The sequence below is a fragment of the Musa acuminata genome, chromosome BXJ1-6 (assembly GCF_036884655.1).
Source record: "Musa acuminata AAA Group cultivar baxijiao chromosome BXJ1-6, Cavendish_Baxijiao_AAA, whole genome shotgun sequence".
Taxonomy (NCBI): Eukaryota; Viridiplantae; Streptophyta; class Magnoliopsida; order Zingiberales; family Musaceae; genus Musa; species Musa acuminata.
Window position 1 is genome coordinate 46,515,927 of NC_088332.1, and position 21,723 is coordinate 46,537,649.

At 38.2% G+C, this 21,723-nt stretch overlaps 2 protein-coding genes and 1 long non-coding RNA gene across 12 annotated transcripts; 2 read left to right on the forward strand and 1 right to left on the reverse strand.

The window, feature by feature from the left end:
* Positions 1-1,622: 1,622 nt before the first annotated feature.
* On the reverse strand, positions 1,623-3,280 carry LOC135677406 (uncharacterized). Its single transcript, XR_010514684.1, has 2 exons — positions 2,902-3,280; positions 1,623-1,864 (listed from the first exon to the last, which is right to left on the reverse strand). It is a non-coding gene; the product is annotated as an uncharacterized LOC135677406 (long non-coding RNA).
* A 2,679-nt stretch (positions 3,281-5,959) lies between these two features.
* On the forward strand, positions 5,960-11,768 carry LOC135581662 (bifunctional TH2 protein, mitochondrial-like). 10 transcript variants are annotated; one of them, XM_065189724.1, is made up of 9 exons: positions 5,962-6,530; positions 6,702-6,810; positions 7,837-8,127; positions 8,260-8,671; positions 8,807-9,076; positions 10,001-10,607; positions 10,696-11,011; positions 11,129-11,177; positions 11,520-11,768. In XM_065189724.1, exons 1-6 carry the CDS (start codon positions 6,334-6,336, stop codon positions 10,414-10,416), a joined length of 1,695 nt encoding a protein of 564 aa, XP_065045796.1. In that variant the 5' UTR covers positions 5,962-6,333; the 3' UTR covers positions 10,417-10,607; positions 10,696-11,011; positions 11,129-11,177; positions 11,520-11,768. The 10 variants fall into 10 exon arrangements, with proteins under 10 accessions (XP_065045798.1, XP_065045796.1, XP_065045795.1 ...); XM_065189723.1 differs by having other exon boundaries at positions 10,696-11,177; XM_065189722.1 differs by having other exon boundaries at positions 11,129-11,768.
* Positions 11,769-14,678: 2,910 nt separating this feature from the next.
* On the forward strand, positions 14,679-19,966 carry LOC103989929 (uncharacterized). The gene is made up of 7 exons (XM_009408888.3): positions 14,679-14,896; positions 15,719-15,786; positions 15,869-16,016; positions 16,550-16,620; positions 16,712-18,535; positions 18,829-18,982; positions 19,059-19,966. The coding sequence occupies exons 3-7, from the start codon at positions 15,905-15,907 to the stop codon at positions 19,727-19,729; spliced, it is 2,832 nt and encodes a 943-aa protein (XP_009407163.2). The 5' UTR covers positions 14,679-14,896; positions 15,719-15,786; positions 15,869-15,904; the 3' UTR covers positions 19,730-19,966.
* Positions 19,967-21,723: the final 1,757 nt, after the last annotated feature.

The window sequence follows — 21,723 nt, forward strand, 5'->3', positions numbered from 1 at the left end:
CCTCCTTTTAAATTCCTTTTATGCTGCTTATTGACCTGATATGTTTCTCAGTCATTAATAAAACTTGAGTCACATAGACATACTTCTTATTAGGCTACGTTGTGGGAAGGGAAGCCTAATGTTCCTTTTGTCCCTACAAAGATGAAACAAAAACGTACTAGGAATAAAGATGAAGCAACTGACCTCCTCCTCAAGAACAATTACTGCGTAGCATAATGCACTCCATTCTGCATGTCAATTTGTCAAACATTTGATTTGGAGGATGTTCTGAACAAAAAAGAGTGGCCAAGCAAAAACGAAACGACTGCTGAAAACATATTTTTATTCGAAGTGAAAAGTAAACCTTTGAACGGAGGTCCGAAATCATCGATGACACCTATTTTACACCTATAAGAAAGAATGAGATGCATCCTGTCCGCAAGTATAAAAATTAAAGAAAGAAGAACAACATCCGTGTGATAGAACTGTTGTGACTGTCAATCTCTTCTTTGATGAATTGACCAATCATATACAAGTTCCACTTCCTGGGTGGCTATACTTGGCAATTGGACCAAAAGGGATTGGTCAAGGATTTGCGTGAACAGAACTCAACCCATATAACCTGTCCAGAGGACTACAAAATTGAATCACCTAATAATGCTATCATAAGCATCATCATCACCATCTCGATCATCAAGATGTATCCTAGTGTCCGCACCACTCCTGTGATGTTCCAAGTGGTGGGATGTTTAACATAAGAATACAGTGAATAGATAATGAATCATTACATAAAAGCAGCAGATAAATTGGAAAAATAGTTAACAGAAATAAATAATCACCTAAGCGTCCAAGCTTCTTCGGATCACTGGTTGATCCACTACAACAATTGATCATATTACAGATTTAACAAATATATTTGAAAGAATATTATATTTTATATAAACAATAATACTATATATAACATCATTTGAACTTGGATCGTACAACTAGGCGACCAACAACCACACATTCATTATTCCTCAATAATGAAATTAAAAATAACAATAATAACCAAAACAAAAGATAAATTTCACTATAAATCTCAAACTAACAGGATGAACATATACCATGAAGTATAGTCTTAAGCCTTTTTGTGTCATCAAATTGTTAGGAAAAGTCACTAGGCGATCAAGTTGACTACAATCAATTCTTAAAGCTATTCGAAACACCGATATGAGATTCCTAATTCAATAACTGAGCAAACCAAAACAAGAAAAAAAATAATGAGATACAAAAAGAAAACAGCAAAATTATAAGAGAAGAAATGGAATTTACCAAGCCATGATTGGAATACCAATATCATTGTGCACCAGATACACCATCAATAACAATGACAAACTGTAAGATCACAATTACCTAGGGCAGGCTGCATGGATCTTTCCCACCACGGAGTTATATTGAGGCCAGCACCAATGTTCTAAAACAAGGGGCCCAGTTCCCAGTTTTTCTGGTAGAGACCAACCAGTCTCATCTGTTTCTGAATTAAATAACAAGAGGAAGGAGCCATAAGGTCACAACTGTTTTAAGTCAGTTGCACGAATCTTTACCCACCACTAAGCTATGTTGAGGGTAACATTACTGTCTTAAATTGTCAAACAATTGGCTCAGTCCAACATGCTACCGATTCATTATAGTAGCTATGCAACTCTGCTGTTCAAAACATAATCAGTTCTGAAATTGTTTTATAGCATGACAATCGATACACATACGTACACATGGCAGCATGATACCATGACAGACTCCATAAGAAACATTCCACACCAACTAATCTGACAGAATTCCATGTCACCTTATTTCCACCTCGCACCAACTCAGCCGAGGCATCACAGAACAATAACACATCAACCTGTGTGAAAAACAAATTCTCCAAAAGATTCTAAACTCAGGAGATGAAGATGTATCATGAAAGTTTTTAAAATTACTCTATGATATTACGACAGAAATTGATAATAAGTACGATAACGACAATCAGCTACTTTTTCCATCATTTACTCAGTGAAATGCAATATATCTAATTCACCTAAACTCTAGAAAACTTTTGTTAGGTCAACCTCATTGCCAACTCAACCTTAGCTTTCCTCGCACCACAAGTTCCAATCAACTCATCTTATCTAACTAGAACATTTCTTTCATTTTATCCTCTAATTGGGCCGGCCTAATTGTTGGCAAATGATAAAATTTATTTTTCTCTCTTTTCTATTAGTCACATACATTCATCTATACATTTACATCTCATCAACACTAAATTTTTTAACATGTTACTCATACTTGTCCAACACTCCAATTTATAAAGCATGGCTAGTTATAACTATCTTATATAATTTTCATTCAAACCTAATAATTAAACAAAGATCCAGCAAAATAATAATAGCTTAGGTAATGAGAGATCCATTAAGTGAATCTCTACGCACAATGTAGCACAGTTTCATTTGTTCCATTCTTCTATGTTCACACTAGCTTCTTTTTCTGGAAAGACAATATGGCTTGTTGACATGGATAACAACAAAATTTCCAAGTGTTTAGAATCGGTTAAATGGATCTTTTGCCATCATTGAACTATGTAAAAAGGCAGTATTTTCGCAACCCAAGACACAAAGAATACCAGAAAAGAATGTATAAATAGGTGCAGAGTAGAATGAATTTTATATATATATATATATATATATATATATATTCATTTTCCATGGAAAATTATATCTATATCCTGATATTGTGATGTAATATCAATGGATTGGAAATCATGCAATACAAATAAATGCATCTCCGATAATTAAACAATTTCAAATTTCCCCATGAGTGCGTACTCCTCATTAAATCCCTAACAAACAAACAAACAATAGAAGAGGTTTCACGTTCAAGGAAGAGGGGAGGGGGAGATGGTACCAGAAGAGAACGAGGAGGAAGAGCACGTGCCTTCAAGCAAGGTCTTGGTCGTCGAAGTCATCGTCGAAGGAGTTGAAGAAGTCGACGTCGACAGGGGGCTGCTGGCGGTCGAAGTCGGAGAGGATCTCGATGGGATCGGCGTCGTCCACCTCCATCCCCACGGTCACCGCCACCGCCTCCTCCATTTCCTCCTGCTCGTGGTGGTGGTGGTGGTGGTACAGATACGACGACGGCGGCTGCTTCATCTTTTCTTACACCAAACCCTTTCCCCGTCCAATGTGACTGCGACTTGGGAATTCCGGCCACATCGCCAATGCGTGCAACAGATAGTCCTCAAGTGGTGGCTTTGTTTCGGCTTCGCATCGGTCAACCGGACCCAAATCAGAGGTGGACCGGTCCAGGCTAGCTGGAATGGGCCAATTTTGTTGTCCAAGCTATATAAATTTTTTTTACCAAAAATAAAAATGTATTTAACTCGAAAAGGGGTTGCCTATGTTCCGGAGGTCAGCACATTAAAAATTAAAAATTAAAAATTAAAATCTCGGGAGCGGAGGGAGGACGTAATCTGCCCTTGCCAAATCATTACTTATGCTCCAAAAGTCAGCTCATAAATAATAATAATAATAATAAAATTACAATAGGAAGAAGGTATCTCCTAACAAATTTAGTTAGTCAATTTATACATTAATTATCAGATTTTACCGGAGAAAAATGAGAAATGATGCCAAGAATATTCTTTATAAGATTAGGAGCTTGTCAAATATGTCTAATATGAGAATAGTCATCGATACATCCGACTCTTATAGTAATATAAAAAATTCATATAGGAGTCATTCATATTCAATTTGACTATTATGGATGGAGCAATCCTCGTAACGTCTAAGAATATGATAATAAAAAAATTAAATTATATCAAAATCCTAAAAATAATTACCAACGGAGTGATTTTATTGCCACTATAACTTTCATCATCATGAGTTTTCACACTAGTCAAAATATCTATATAATAAATGCTCTTAGTGATATCAACATTGCTATTCAAATAGTAATTTAAGAGTGGACCAAACTAAGTTAAGAGAGATTTTTAGAAGTAGAGATTAGGCAACATACCATAAAAATAAAAATTCGACAAAAATAAAAAACAGAAAACATAGCACAAATTTTTCAAGAGTTAATTATCATTTAGGATCAAGTCTCCATATCCACTTAATATCATTAAAGAGAATCACTAAATCCATGCCAATATCATATTGGCAATATCACAACCAATGAAGTGTGATAAAAAATTCAAAATTTTAGCAGGTATCGTTATTGAGAAAGCTGACAGTATTATCCATATTAAGTAGCAATCCCTTTCATGCTGAATAAATTTTGAAAGATAAATGTTAGGAATAGCAAGAATAAATTTTGAAAGATAAAAATCATGAATATGAAAATCTTCCAGATATTTAGGTTTAATAATTATATCCCAATTAATAAGATGAAGATGATGCTGAAATTGACTTTTCTATGAGAGAAAATCTCTAATAATTTGACTTTTCAATCTGAATTAGGACAGTACATAACATCCAAGTAATTGATAATGTGTGTATATGAGTAGCAAAAAAATCAAATTTATCAACAAAAAAAAAAAACTACAGGCTTGGAAGTGGTATGAAATTTGCCAACTTCCAAACTTTTGGTGTTTGAAATGAAAAAGGCTTAAGCTTTCTAAAATTACAAGATTGGTTAAGCATACAAATAAGCATATAAAGGTAATGGGATAAAAGGATTTTCTATTGGATATCTCTAGAACCCTTGAAGATCATAAAATAATTTTATCAATACCATTAAAGATGCAAAAGAAATTTGAGAAAGAAATAATATCAAGAAATTAGAAGTCTCTAATTTTGCTAAGCAGGAAGGCTGATAGTTGTATCAACAACAACCAGATAGTTGTATCAACAACATGGGATAGAAGACTGCAACTATTCTAAAATAACTTGAAAGTTAGAATGCCATGGCATAGTATCAAATAGAAAAGGACATCACCTCAAAATGATCATGCTCCTTCCATCTAAATCCGGATAGCCTCAACTTCAACTTCAGTGAACAACTTGGAAATTAAAAATAATAATAAAAAATAAAATTCTCTAATAAGATTTATTACCACATATGAAAACACTTGCGTAGTCTATTTATTAATCATCAATCGCTTTATCGCTTTACCTCTAAATGAGACAGAATTTCTTAGAAATTGAACAATCATGCTAAATTAGTAACGTGACTTGACTCTTAGAAACGGAGAGATGACGAGATGGACGAAGGGAAAGGAGTATATATATATATATATATATATATATATATATATATATATATATATATATATATATATATATATATATATATATATATATATATATAATTTGTGGCCTATCGGGAAAATCGATGACTGCATCTTTGATACATTGCTAGTACATCATCTGAAAATTCTGAATTGACTATTTACAAGGGATCAAAGGTTAGAGCATCGCATTTGTAATGCGATGTTCATCGGTTCCACTCCTCTGTAATATCGTTATCGTATTCTGTTATTTATAGTGAAACAAGTTGGGAAGTCACAAATTGGGAGAATCCCTTCCCGCATGCCACAAATGCCCCACAAAAAAAAAGAATCCTAGAACAAAATGAAAAATGGATACAAATTTATGACTGCTACTTAACAAGGGTTATCCGAGTTCAAATTGACTCCTCCTTCGAATCGGTTGGTTGGATTGGTTGGTAAGTCTTCATGAGTCGCATCGAATCATGCCCGTGTGTTGCGCGCACGTCACCTAATTTTTAGTATCGACACATGATTCATGTCATCTCAATTCACGGACGTGCTGATCATGTTTCCGGCACGGATAATATGACCTCGGATAATATATTCGTGTACAATATACGTGTCGAGAAATAATCGCTCACCAACTGTGTTCCTTGTTCGGGCCGATGAAGTCCGGGTTTGCGTTGCACCTCCGACACGGATGAGACCTCAAACGGTTCGTTCCTCCAGCGGAATCAGACGGCAGAGATCCATCATGATCTTTCGTATGGGAGATGAGACTGGAGACGGAGCGCGCCAGCCGCCGGCTCTTCCCCTTTCTCCGCATATAAATGCGCCATCCTTCTCGAATCACCACCCACCATTTCCCCCCTCTTTTCTTGCCATCGCTGCCATCTCTCTCTCCTCTCCTCCACCACCTCTTCCTCCCTCGAAACGTTAGCCCCATCTCGGTACCCCGTCCGTCGCTCTCGCCTAGAATCGGTCCCTAGAGGCGAGATCCACCGGATCTCGGCTTCGCTCAGGGTGTCACGTCGGTCGCCGCGCCAGATCAGGGTGGCCCTCCCCGGAGATTGGCCTTCGTGAGGCGTTGCGTGGCGGATCGGTCGCCCTCCTCGGCTGGAGTAACCATGGCGGTGCTGGCGACGGCGGCGACCGCTGGCGAAGGTTCGGCTGCCAGGAGGTTCTGGATCAGCTCCATCGAGGAGGCCATCTTCGCATCGTATTCTCCGTTCGTGGTGTGCCTGGCGTCAGGGAAGCTCGACATGGAAACCTTCCGCAACTACATTGCGCAGGATGTGCACTTCCTCAAAGCGTTCGCTCAAGCGTGAGTCAGTGTTTCCTTTCTTGTACTCTATTGAAAGACTGGAATCTAGTCACATATCCCTAACTTCTAGTTTCCTTGCAGTTACTATGGCTGAATTTTATTAGATTTGTTCGTCCTCCTGTTGCTGATGGTTATAAAAGCGTGTTGATTGTGTTTCCTGGAATTTGTTAGCTACGAGATGGCGGAAGAATGTGCAGACGATGATGATGCCAAGGCTGCAATCAGTGAGTTGAGGAAGGCTGCTCTTCATAAGCTCAAAATTCACGATTCAGTAGCCCAAGTAAGATGTTGAACAATATTACCCTTGACTACGTGAAGTTCTCAGTCCATATATTCCATTTTGTCAATGTATCTTCTGTATTTGATCTCTATATATGCTTATCTTTGGTTATCTATACACTATTTTGTTACTGACCGATCAGGGTTTTGCAAATAATGATGCAACTTCTAGGTAAATTGTCCTGGTATTTAGTTGGCTCTCCTGTTAGTTCCTATTGTTCCCTTTGATATTGGAAAGGATAATGTGCTTAAAAGCACACAATACTTCTGAACACTTTTACATTGAAATCTCTGGGCTTTCTTTATATCAGGTGTTGATATATAGCTTCATGGATCACATCAGAGTCAGGATATTCTACTAAACAGGACCAACAAAAGTGATCCAAATGAAAACGGATAATTGTTTTTGGTTTCTAGTTCCTACTAGTCATTCTTACTGTTATCATTTACTTATATTTCAGGAATTTGTATTTCATGACCATACCGGTGTGATCTTTCACTGATCACTTTTTAATGTTTGCGGATTCTGTACTTTTCAACTATTAATTTGATGAAGTAGGGTGATTTATATTCCCTAGTATTTGGTTTATTCATCATAAGAATTATGTTTGAAATCACATGCTGCTGAGGTGGATTACATTGAAATTTAAGCGATGGACAATGCAATTATTTTATTCATCTTTGACTCCTGGAACGTGCTTTTAGATTTGAGATCATCTAAGTTTTACACTGTCTTGATACCTGTTTTTTTTTTAATTTTTTCTTTATTTTTTGCTAATTTCCTGCCATTTACCCAAAGAAGGGAAAGGATCCATGTGGTCATCCCCAAAATAGTTATATCTACCCAAAACAGATTGTTCATTCTTGAGCTAATAAGGGTGTGAATCCTTGTGCTATATACGATTAGCTTATCTTGTCACTCTTTGTCTCTGTTCTGTCTAAGGTACATGTTACTGCAGAATCATACATCGCTTGACCATGTGAATACCTGTGTGTATATAAGTTTCTAAGAGACCCAGTTATGCAGGAATGGGGAATTGACACGACCAAAGAGATAATTCCCAATCCTGCAATACTAAAGTACACTGAGTTCCTGCTTGCAATAGCTTCTGGTAAAATTGAAGGAGGGAAAGGTCCTGGAAGGATAGACACCCCCTTTGAGAAGACTAAAATTGCTGCCTATACAGTAGGTGCCATGACCCCTTGCATGAGGCTTGATGCATTTTTGGGCAAAGAGCTTCAACTGCATCTACAATATGAGGGAAATGGTTATCCATACAAGAAGTGGATCGAAACTTATTCCTCTGCTAGTTTTGAGGTATCTTAATACTTCAAACAGTTAACAGCTGTTTGTCCCTTTCATCTATTATTAAATCCCTTCAATTATTATTCCAATCTTATGTGCTCTTTTTATAGTGTTTGCCTTTCTTCTCTCTTTTCTTTTATGCAGGCATCTGCTGCACAAATGGAAGAGTTGCTTGACAAACTGTGTGTTTCATTGACTGGCGAGGAGCTTGAAATCATTGAGAAGCTTTATCACCAAGCTATGAAACTTGAAATTGAATTTTTCAATGCCCAGCCAATTGTCCAGCCAGTGGTAGTTCCATTCAAGAAACTTCATGATGCCAGTAATAACCTGGTTATTTTTTCCGATTTTGACTTGACGTGCACTGTGCTCGATTCCTCTGCTATATTAGCGGAGATTGCAATTCTAACTGCATCCAAGGCTGTTCAGAGTGGGACTGATAACTTGCGTGCTCTGAGGTCACCGTCAGATGTGAGGGACTCCTGGAGTGCTTTTTCTAAGCAGTATGCTGAGGAGTTTGAGAAATGCATAGAAAGCTTACTTCCATCGAAACAAGGTAACTATGCTATATATTTACAAGTATGTTACTTTTAATAGCAATTTTAGTGGTAAAGATTATTATTTTTTAAAAAAAATAAAGAAGCTACAAGTGTTAATTCTTATACATTTTCAATTCGTCGTTCATGTGCAGCTGAGACTTTTGATTATGAAAGTCTGTGCAAAAACTATGAGCAGCTCTCCTATTTTGAAAAGCAAGCAAATTCTAGGGTTATTGAGTCAGGATTGCTTAAGGGAATAAATTTAGAAGACATCAGAAGAACTGGGGAGCGATTGGTCCTCCAAGATGGCTGTAAAGAATTCTTTCAGAAGGCTATAAAGATGAAAGGAAAACTGAATGCAGGTTTTCATATATTATCATATTGTTGGTGTGCAGACCTCATAAGATCAGTCTTTGGCTCAGGTAAGTCCTGCTGTTGTCCTTCCCTTGTGATTTTTACAATCCAATTTAAAAGTTTTCTGGTTGATCTTGCTGTTCTTGATTTGATACTTATAGTAATGAAGTGATTATTTTTACCTCTTTTTTCTGAAAAGGAAAAGACAACTATATTATTCTATTGGCATCCAAAATGCCATTCGTGAAAGTTGATCAGATGACTATCTTTTTCCTCTTAGTGACCAGAATCGATTGATGCTAAAGTTATAAAAGTTTGTCTTTTTTATCTATGACAAGTTGAGTGTTTTGTACACAATTCAGGCAATTGATTTGACATTTGGAATTCTTAATGGACAAAAATGAAAAAAAAATTCATTAGTTTGATAATATAATTTGTTCTGGTGTTTCTCTCTTTGTAGAGGCAGCAGTATGTATTAAGGTCAATTTCTTGCCTACGAACTAGTCTGATAGGTTTGAAGGCAATATATCCTTGTTTAAGTTTGCGTTGATTAGGAATTTGTTCCCAACTCTTGAGGATTGACATCGTGTTATAAATTTCATCAGGCCATGTCAACCTTCAGTTGTGTTTGACATCAAACCCAATATTAGTGGAATAAGAGTTTCATGTGATCTGATCTTTCTTTTCTTTTGCGGAATTGCCTTTAGCAAGACAGTTTTTGTGTTCGTATGAAGGTTCTATAGCACAAAAGATGTTGTGGCACATGACTTCTCCATTACTTGTAAATGACACAAAAGAGTGGAATATTACTTAGTGGCTATCTGAAGTTGCATACTAGGTTTTCTCCACGATGCCGTGGCAAATCGATCTGAATATATATGTCTTTGAACTTATTTCTATACAAGGTTGTGAGGCGACACTAGCACTATCATGATTGTTTTTCTCCATGAAGCTGTGGCCAAGCCATCTGAATTTGTCCTTATTCTGTTTAGTAGGTTCTCCAAATGATTTGAGCATACACTCGAACGAGTTCAACTATGAGGGGTCTGTTTCAACAGGTGAAATCGTCAGAGCAATGGAGTCTCCTCTGGACAAGGTTAAGACATTCAGAAGCATCTTAGCTGACGTTGGTAGGGAAAAAGAACATATGTCTGTCTATATTGGGGATTCAGTTGGTGATATGCTCTGCTTGCTGGAGGCAGATGTTGGTATTGTAATGGGATCAAGCTTAAGCTTGAGGAGAGTTGGGGAGCAACATGGTGTATCTTTTGTTCCGCTCTATCCCGGTTTAATAAAGAAACAAAGGGAAGTTCTAAGAGAAGATTCCTGTGTTTGGAAGGGGTTGTCTGGTGTTCTCTACACAGCATCTAGCTGGACAGAGATACATGCTTTTGTTTTGGGGGCATAAGTTTTTAGATGGCTCCTTTTTGTGTTTTTGTGACGAGTTAAAGAAGTCGAGTACATAAATTTCAATCCGTTGTTGGTTTTCTTAAGCTGCAGGTACTTAAGGGATCTGCAAAAGTCATACCTTTACGTATGTTCCATTGACGTCCACATTGATCGAAAGGGATCTGCTGCTGGGCCGGCATAGACGCTCAGGTACTTGAATTTCCTATATTATTTACTGAGTCCATTCTTTACATAATTAATTAATGATGGAAGTTTTATGTTTTTCATACTTTTGCAGGCCATTTGTGTCGATTTAGTTGATGATGGAGCTTCTTAGTTCTCTGAAAAATTTTTGGGTTCTAAGAATAAGGTTGTAAAACCCATCATTTTAGAATCGAACACTTAATTTGATTGATGTACCAATTTTAGCTTAGGATTTGAGGATAACATACATCATAAGATTTGTGTGGTAAAGACTCCTTTATGACAACTCGAGTCATTGGAGGTGCCAATTCTCGAGTCTCTTCCTTGAGATGCACATTGTGACTGTAATTATTTCTGTAAATTCTGATGATGAGACTTCATCAAAGATCAAAAGCAACCCTCACTCATCGGTATGACTTAACATGTTTCTTGCAACCGTCCTATAACAATGATCTTTCCCTTTGCTTGGCTTTTCATTCTATGGATTGGGGTGTGACCTCTACATACTTTTTTTTTCTTTTTTTCAGGGGCTAGACCTGATGGGGCTGCACGGCGATTCGAATCAGCGTGTGTCAGGTAGCCACTTGGAATTTTCAATCTCGGCAGAGCTCCGTTGACTTTTTTCTTTTCCTTTTTCTTTTCTCTCTCTCTCTCTCTCTCTCTCTCTCTCTCTCTCTTTCTGTCTGCACGGCAATTTAGATCAGCGTGGCGACTTTTGTTTCTCAGTTTTCTCTCTCTCTCTCTCTCTCTCTCTCTCTCTCTCTCGTTCTGTCTGCACGGCAATTTAGATCAGCGTGGCGACTTTTGTTTCTCAGTTTTGGCAGAGCTTTGTCGACTTATCTCTCTCTCTCTCTCTCTCTCTCTATCTATCTCTGTACCTAAGGTTGCAGATCTTGAGGAAATTTTAATTGGTCTCAGAACATTTTGAGAATCCGCGTGATTTGTCAGTTTGCGAAGGATGGCAAGTAGGTGCATGCTGTGAACCCTTTCAGGCTCCATGAGGTGCTGCGCTCTAGCTGACCAAGGAAAACCCCACTCCATGCTTCCCAACTTTGTTCAGCTTCCAACAGAGCATTATCTGTACTTGATCCATCTTCCCTGTTCTTAGTGTAATACCACAGTACGTACGTGTTGTAATTTTCCCATAATTTGGGATCTTTTGGCTAATTCCTGTGCTTAAGCATTTCCAGTCAACCATGTCAAAAGCTTTTACAGTTTCAGCAAACTCCCATGATCTTCCCTTCCCTGTTAGGACGATGACAGAGAATGGAATGGTAACTCTGATTGTTATAGGGCACTGAATATAATAGCTGAACTTTCATCCTACATTAATGAGAAATATTATTGAGATTTCACGAATGGTATAGAGAATGACTAATTATGTTAAGATTTAAAGAAGGAAAGAAAAAAATTCCAAAAGTACCAAGTTTACCTCCATAGCACGCTCGATGTTTTTTTGGTAAAGCAGTTCCGTACATTTAAAGGATGTTAAGATTTATTGAGCACTGAATGTTTGTCTCCTGTTAGGTTTGGACACATGGCTATCGATCAGCACAAGGAAATCAAGCTTCTTAGTCATCAACTAAGTCATATCAGAATATAAATCCTTAGAAATATTCCTCCCACTCCACACAATACATTATCTAATTGGATCGACTATGAAAGGTCAAGCAAAACATAGTTATCGAGTTCAAACATAGTTGTTCACTCTCATTTTCTTCTATTCTATTCTAAATACTAACTTCACCCGATCTCAATTTTCTTGCATCAGATCAAGTGTCTCAAGTCTTCTTGATCAGACTCTGAAAATTTCTTTCTTGGTTCGAATCAATTTGGACTAATGCAGTAATCAGTGACATCGTCCCTATCAAGTATAGATTTCTATAAGGGGAACAAGTTTTGGCATCAGTCGAGGAGAGAAAGGTTCGGGTAATTCTGTTACAGTAAAATCAGAAGCATGAGCGGAAAGAAAGATCTGAAGCTATCTATATCAAGGTCAGGGTCAGGATCAGGATCATTTGCTATGCCAGTTAATTCTGTTTATGTTCGAAAGCTAAGTTGAAAATTACGTTTGAGTTGGAGTTGAAATAACAGGATCAGAAAAAAGGATTAGATGAAACAGCAAGCACTAAAAGGAATGTAGTTCTAGGAAAGTAAACAAGAGAAGAAGGATGGATGGTCAGTGGGGAATCCAATCGACTCACCACCACAAGCAAAAAAATTGAGGACACAAGTTAAAACATTTTACAACAGGTTAATTATTTTATGAGGCACTTTCCCACCATAAATCCAGGCTTTCTACTCTTCGCCCGAAGAATCATTGGACATACTACGTCAACTAAAGAGTGGAGAGAGAGAGAGAGAGAGAGAGAGAGAGAGAGACTCGCAGGACATCAAATTAAACCATGTGAATAGCATTCATGGTGGAGTAAAATTCACCCTAAACGCGATGGTGAACCTTCTTCACCCCTTCATAAACATCTTCGCTCTCCAAGCTTGCCTGCTTTCCAAGGAAGGAAGCACTCGTCGACCACAGCTAATTAACTGCGCAGCGGAATCAACAGCTGTGCAATACACATCATGCAATAAAATAGTGGTCGTTCCTGCAAGAACCTCCTCACATGATGATACTGTCTCGAGCTTTGCTCTCTCTCCCTGTGATCGTGAACTCGTACATTTCTTGTCAGTAAAGCCATGTCCTTCGCTGAAACCTTGATGCTGACTGCCCGTCCTAAGATAGATCTGAGACTTCCTCAACTATGGCTTCTGCTCCTCGGTTGCGTTTACTTCATGCTGGTGCAATCATAAGGGCCTTTTTGTCTCCTTGTCCTACTCAATTTGCTTTACTAGAAAATTGATCCATGTAAAGCAAAGTTATTAATAATGCTTAAAACAGTGTATGTGTAACGCCAACAATCATAGTAAAAGCCTTTTTTACGTCACGTAAATTTAGATATATGCTCATTTAATACAAGTGTTGGGGGCATCTCTCTAATAGAAAAAGAGTGCCGTAACATATTGATTCATCGGTCTTAGTCTCATAAGATCAGCAACATCATATTGATAGAGACATTGACTCCATTATGATAGAGAATAATTACCCAAGTACAAGATAATTTATTATTCCATAATCCTAACCCAATCATTCAACAAATGATCTCTCATTTATGGTATTTATTGAAACTTTTTAACATTTTTACTATCTTATTATATCCTCTATTAACTTAAGTATTAAATGAATATTTATCGAGTATGTCCTCTGTATAGTTTTAATAGGATCATCATCTGAATATAATTTTAAGATCTTATAGAATTTAAAAATGAATCTCGATTAGCTCGGATAATTAGAATATACTCTTATTTTTAACATATAAAATTTAAATTTATAATTTATAATTTGAAATTAAAGATTCAACAATCATGAATTACATAGTGAAAAGACATAAACTTTATGATATTTTAATATTATATATAATTATAATTAAAGTGTGTCATATATTATTTTGTTGTTGTGATATGGACGTGGTGCTTATTATTAGACTTTGATTCTTGGATTCTAATGTGAGACTAAATATGATCTTATCGAGGCCCCAATTGGTGAGCTAATATCTTTTGATACTAACGATAGATACTAAATCAGTATAAAGGAAATAAAAAATAAAAAATAACTTATAAGCCTCCAAATTAAAAATAATTGTTCACCATCCATTATATATATATATATATATACTCCTCTGTTGTGTCGATCCATACCCACTGTATAAACTTTATGATGTTTTAATATTATATATAATTATAATTAAAGTGTGTCATATATTATTTTGTTGTTGTGATATGGACGTGGTGCTTATTATTAGACTTTGATTCTTGGATTCTAATGTGAGACTAAATATGATGTTATCGAGGCCCCAATTGGTGAGCTAATATCTTTTGATACTAACGATAGATACTAAATCAGTATAAAGGAAATAAAAAATAAAAAATAACTTATAAGTCTCCAAATTAAAAATAATTGTTCACCATCCATTATATATATATATATATATATATATACACTCCTCTGTTGTGTCGATCCATACCCACTGTATAAAACTAAACCCAATTAATCTTCCTTTCCATCCATGTCCTCTCCCTCTCCCTCTTCTCCTCACTCCCCTCTCTCTCCCCGCAGTGGTTGAGTGAGGCTGCCAACAGCGTGCAAGCAAACTCCTGCGAACGCAGCGTCCGACGGCGGGCGTCGGAGGAAGCGGGTTGGGCTTGCGCTGTAAGAGGAGGAGGAGGAGGAGCGTAGTATGGTCGGTCCTGAGCCTCCAACACCCTATAGCGTTTCTTTGCCTTGTTCCCAATCTTTCTTTCGTTGTTTCTCGTCTTCGATTCCACTATGGTTCTCGGTACTGCCTCTTTCGCTCTCCCGTCCCTCTCGGACTCCGATCTCGAATCCTGGAGTTCGGCAGATCGCGGCCAGCGGTGGAATGCAGCTCTCTGCGGCGCGCTGGATTTGGTTTCATTGGCTCAATGTTGGAGCTTCTTGTGAATCTTCTGGTGCCTATTGTGTCACTGATTTTCCTTAATGATTTGGTTGATCGATTGAAGTGCCTTTGTAACATCATTTGCTTACGTTGAGGAGAAAAGTGCTAATTTTTCTTTGCCTTGAACTTAAATAGGTTTATGTTTCGTGAAAAGATTGGAGCCTTTTAGGCTTTGAAGTCGATCTTTTCCAGACATTGCAGCCTTTTGCTGTGAAATTTCTTTCTTTCTTTCCACCCTGTTTTATTTTTGGTTCATATTATGCTATTTATCTCGCCATTCTGCTTCCTACTTTTTGCATCATGTTTGATTCTTTCTTGTGCTACAGCTTGAGCTTGGCATCTCCGGCTAATCTGCTCCCGGTGTTTGCATTTTGTTGAAGGTCATTTTCCTCCGGAGACTATTTTTGAGAGATCTGGTTACATGCCCATTTTTCGCGTTAAAATTTGGGGTTTTTTTTCCTCGTGCTTTAATGATATATCATCGATCGTAAATGCAAAACCTTGGCTTTGTTCTGCTGCATTGCGTTAAATGCCTGCTGCTATCGTCTAGTCTTCCCATTTATCCTAATTCTTATTTCCTTCTCTTAGCCTGGACGGGGTGCCATAAGCTACTTTTCTGTTTTGTACCAGTGACGATGTTGTTCTCTGTGGCTCTGGTGAGTGATCTTAGATCTTAGCTTTTATCTCTATGATGAGGATAGTTGACGACACTGGTGTTCGTCTTTGTTTCCTTCTCAGGCAACTCGATGAACAGTTTCCAGTGGTAGCAAGGGGATGGAGCTGGCGGATTCTTTTCCAGGATGTATGGGAAGGATGATGAGCTTATTTGACTTGAGTGCCGGCATGGCCAAAACCAAACTGCTCACTGAGAGACCACATAGTGATGGTACTTCTCTTACTTCATCATACTGAACTGTGGATTCTTTTCTAGCTTGTTCTGTTCTTTCATGGGAGAGAATGCCTATTTCTTGCAACCTGCATAAGCTCGAATGCTTCACTTCTATTCAACCGTTGGTGTTCTAGAATTTTTCAGGTTATATCCTGCTTTTATTGTGGTTTTTTATTTTTCTAAATCATTTCCTTTTTATGATTGATTGTTTATCAGCTGATTTCATCACTTATATTTTGTTCATCCTTTTATCTTTGATCTATTTTCTTTGTGCACATCAATTTTTCAGGTTATATCCTGCTTTTATTGCCCTTTTTTATTTTCTAAATAATTTTCTTTTTATGATTGTTTTTCAGTCGATCGTATCACTTGTATTTCGTTCATCCTTTTATCTTCAATGTATTTTCTTTGTGGACATCCATTCTGTGGCTTTCTGTTCATGTTTTCCAAAAATGAATATGCTGATCTAGTATGATTCCATTCTCCAGCTGCTATTAATATGGAGTAAATTCATTTGTTGGTTTCTGCAGTTGTTAGGAATTGTTCTGATGTGGTAAAGAAGCCAACATATCCTGCAGTAGCCAAGACAGAGGGCAAACAAGTATCACTCTGGACTTTCTTTTTTTCCCTACTGTCAAGAAATCCATTTATACAAACCCAACTATTTATACAAATCCTTGGTCTTGCTACAGATGGTAAACGAACAAAGGAGCAGTTCCCCGAACAAGAAATCAGGTCGAACACCGATTAAGTCGCTTATTTCACAAGAGATGTGGGATGATACAGAGTCTATACAGAACCCACCAAGTGTTGTTGCGAGACTAATGGGGCTTGATTCCTTACCAGTGCAGCAATCAGTCAAAACCGATATAAAAAACAGTGACAATAGTTTAACAGGAGAACTTCGACATTATCGACAGCAGGAAGGTGACTATCTTGATGAATCAAGTGCATGTGAGGGTCAATTTTTCACCCATGAAAATAAAGATTATAGGGATGTATATGAAGTGCAGCAACAACCATCAGAGAATGTCAGGGTTAAAGATCAATCTCCACCAAAGGTCAGATATGAAGAGAAATCATATCAAATGAGAATGGCTCTTGTTCGGCAAAAGTTTACTGAAGCAAAACGCCTGGCTACTGATGAAAAGCTTCTTGATTCAAAGGAGTTCCAAGATGCAGTTGAGGTTCTGAATTCAAACAGAGATTTATTTATTAAATTTCTGGAAGAACCAAACTCGTTCTTCACAAATCATCTCTTTGAGCTCCAGAGCGTCCCTCTACGTCCTGCGAAAACGTGTATAACTGTGCTAAAACCTTCGAGTACCATGGAGACAAAAGGTGACAAAATCATCAGAAGACAACCGTTTATAGATTCTGCTGAACGTGTATACAAAGCTGATAAGCATTATTGGAGCTCTGGTTTCTCTAAGCCAAGAATTCAGAGTATATCTCAAGCAACGAGAATAGTTGTTTTAAAGCCTAGCCCTGGGAAACCTGACACCATAACGACCACACTCCCAAACAATTTGCCAATGTTGCTGGGCAGGCGAGTTTCTAATGGAACTCTGACAACTGATGAACTGGTAGGTTCAAGAGAAGTAGCCAAGGAAATCACTCGTCAGCTGCAAGAGAGCCTGAGCAGCAACAACGATGAAGCCTTGTTATCCTCAGTACTATTAAATGGATATATTGGGGATGAAAGCTCGCTCAATAGGTCAGGACGTGAGTGTATGGAAAATGACGATGGCAGTACAAGTGACTCTGAGATTGCAACTACAGCAACGGAGTATTCTTGGGCTTATGCCAACATAATCGGTAGTCCTTTCTCAGCCTCATCCTTGACTCGAGCGTCTCATTCTCCTGAATCATCAGTTATTAAAGAAGCTAAGAAACGACTTTCAGAGAGATGGGCATTAGTAGCATCAAACGAAAATGGTCAAGAGCAAATCCAATTGCAGAGGACTTCAAGCACCTTAGGTGAGATGCTTGCCATTCCCGAATTAAAGAAAGAAGAAGGAACCAAAGAGGAGCTTATTCATTCTGATGGCAAGTCATGCAATGGAGGCCCAGTGCTCTCATCATTCTTGTCTACATTTGCGACGAAGGATGAACATACTGGAGAGAATTCCCATAGGAACTTGTCAAGATCAAATTCCATCCCACTTTCTTCATCAGCTTGTGAAGTTGATGAGTTGAATGTGGGGATCTCCCGTTCCTTGATTGGCAAACCCGTTCTTCAGATGGAGGTTCCCAAGTCAAACAGCAGGAAGTCATCTTTCAAGGATAAGATTTCTAGTTTTTTCTTCTCTAGAGGCAAAAAACCAAGTGACGAAAAGCCCTCCAGATTTCCCTTGGTATGTGATGATAGAGTACAATCTGGCAGTTCTGGCAACAATGGTACAATTAGTTATGATTTATCACAATCCATTAATAATACTCTCACAGCACAGACCTCTCTATTTAGTCTTGATAAAATTTGTGATGGAGCAACTGAGAAGACATGGCCTACTGAGGTGACACATCTCCCTCCAATTTTTCCTTCTTTTTTTGTTGAGCCTTCACTAGATTGTTTAGTAAACCTTTTCTTGTTTTGTTAACTTGTCTCATGTCCCACATTCTGTTTTCTTCCTGATCCATTTAACTATATACATTTTTATATTGCTCACACTCTGGGGATTAATAGAGATGACCAGATCATGGTGCTCCTTGGACATTCTGGCTGCACTCTGCTGACTATATTAGTCCTTTTAAATTGTTAGATCTTTTTTTTTTTCACTCTGAAAATTGCTGTGCACATAATCTGCAGGGTGCCCTTAGCCTCGAGAAACCTGGGATATCAGGGAACATCATGCAGAACCAGGATCGGTCCAGCCCAATTTCAGTTTCAGAAGCAAAATCAGTAGATGATGTCGATTATGGTTTGTCTCTGTCATCTAGAAGTATCATTGCAGGACGTCCACGTAAGTCTCATCTACCTCTTTCCACTGATATAATGTGTTCCTTAAAGTGACTATCATGTCTTTTACCTGTCTTCAGAAGCACTATTTAGATCTCCACCGATCGAATCAGTTGCTCGTTCCCTGTCAAGGGGTGACTCCTATTTGGACATAAGATCAACAAAACCCTTAAGGTCTTCTATGATCATCTCCAAGGTGGACGAAGAACATGAGCAGTTCGTCTTTGTCCACAAGCTGATATCATCTGCTCAAATGAAGAAAAATAAGAGCATGAAGTTCAGTGGATGGCATTCGCTCGATAGTCCTTTAAACCCTTCATTGCTTTATGATTCTTGGCACACGGATGACGAGGAAGGGAAGAACGGGAAGAGGCAAACAAGCCGCAGGCTCCTATTCGACGCTGTGAATGCAGCACTCTTAGACATTAGTCAGTCTGCATTATTTGCTGCGTATCCATGGACCAAACCGTGCTGTGGGCCACCAAAGGATGATACGGTGGGCACTTCAGCGGCCGATGAAGTATGGGCAATCATAAGAAACTGGTTGTCGGGCGAGAAATGTGTACTGCATGAATCCACCAGCAGCAGCAGCAGCAGTAGGATGGTAGATGGGTTGGTGATGAAAGAGGTGGGGGGAAGGCAATGGACTGAATCTAGGTGGTCGGAGCTGTGTGAATTCAGCAAGGAGATGGGTGGGAAGGTGTTAGATGAATTGATTGAAGAAGCATTGGCAGTATTATTTGATCAGTGATGAGCTAAAGGTTCTTTCTCTTGTCGTTTTTATTCCTTTTAGTGACACATGATGTTCAGGGTTGTCATTATTGGCACTGCGACGCCTCTGGTGGTGGGTATCGCAGCCCTGACAAATACTAAATTACACCCCCAAGTTGTGGTTTGGTGGTTGATGTTTATTCGTTGATGAAGATGTATATGTTTCTTGTGCCATCATGATGAATTCATCAGAATCTTGACCCATCTTCTTTCCCCACTGCACCCTTGTGGTTGCGTCTCGTTACGATCCATCGTTTCACCGTTAATAATTGAAGGCCTTTTTTTCTTTTGTGTGTCATGAAAACAATGAGAAAGATGCAGTGAGTTTGTGGTTGATTGGGGCGGGTGAGGCGTCGAATACCGCAGCGCGCGTCAGGTCGTATCGGCTGGCCAAGTTGGATTCTGTAATCTTGCAGCATGACGCCGCAAAAGGATAAAAGCCGGCACCGCTGTGGGTGAGGAGGCTACTTTCTTTTCCGGTGCTTCCCGTCCGGCTTAGAATGGATTATGTGGTCGATTTGATGGAGCATGCTGACTTGACGACCTCTTAACGGAGTAGGCATTGGAAATTTTGGTTTCAGTCAGATCCGGTGCACGGGGAGAGTAGCTTTTAGACTGCGAATCCTATTACTCAACGCGAGTAGAGCAGCGCATTGCACTTACGATTCTTTATAACTAGGCATCGGACAATGGTAGGTCAACGGTTCCATATTTCGTCTGATGAATTCGACAGAAAATATCTCTACCTATACTTTTTATGTCAAACTTATTTGATCGATTCTCAAAATATATAATTTGTTGTGTTCCTATATTATTCGACGAAAGAGACGAGGAGGTTGATGACGAAGAATGTGTTGAAGTATTAGAAAATTATAATAACTTAGATGCATAGTTTTTGGCTGTTTTTGAATCATTCTAACTCCAAGTTAGTTATATTTTCTCACAAGCTTTTACCCGAACTAATAAGCTTACCTTTTGTAGAAATATTTATTGAGCACTAATTAATCATATCAAACAAAACTTTTTAAATATAGTTAATTCTCTTACAATTCGTAACACACCCATAGTACGAACAAGAGTCCCTTCAAAATTATCATCCAACAATGACTCTCTCATGCCTTGATAGTTGGATACATCAAAAGTGGTCCATCTTCGTATGACTTTACAAAAAAAAAAAAAAAACCAAAATATAAATATTATATAATCTTATTTGGAGAAGATAATTAAGAAGATGAAGATGTAGGCAAATTTAGGGAGGTAATTTTATAAATTTCTTGGTCGATGATCAATTTAAAAAAATTAAAATTATATATATAATTATGCATAAGCTTACCGATCATCTCCAACTTGCTTGAACGATCGTTATTGATCTCATATCTATCTTTTGTAAATGCTTAATCTTTTTATTGAACTTGAGTGTTGGACTTATTTTTGAGACGTCAAGAATCATCTGTCGAAACGATTTTTTCTTCTTCCTTTATATCTTTGATACAAGAACAAGATTACACTTAAGTTGATTCAGTGCAAACGAATATCTCTCATGAATTAGACAAATTTAACTAAGTCACAATCGGCAAATTTAAAAAGAACATATAACTAACACCTTGATGAGAGTAACACTAAAAATCCAAGTATTAAGAAAATTATGACCGGTCCTGCCTGCAACGAGGCACGGACGACAACAAACAGGTCCGGGCCGAGTTGCCATGCCATGCTATGCCTACGGTGAGCCCGGAAATGACAGAAAGGACATGAATGACGACGCAGGGACGCAAAAGACCTCAACTTCAAACTGAAAAGGTGGATGATACCTGCAATGGAGAAGCGCCTGTGGGCGCCGTTGGACCCAAGCACAGCCGACGACGACACAAGTTATCCTCACGATCCAACAACAGTAGCTAATCTTAAGGAAGAGAGAGAGAGAGAGAGAGAGACACAAGTTATCCTCAAGATCCAACATTAGCTAATGTTGTC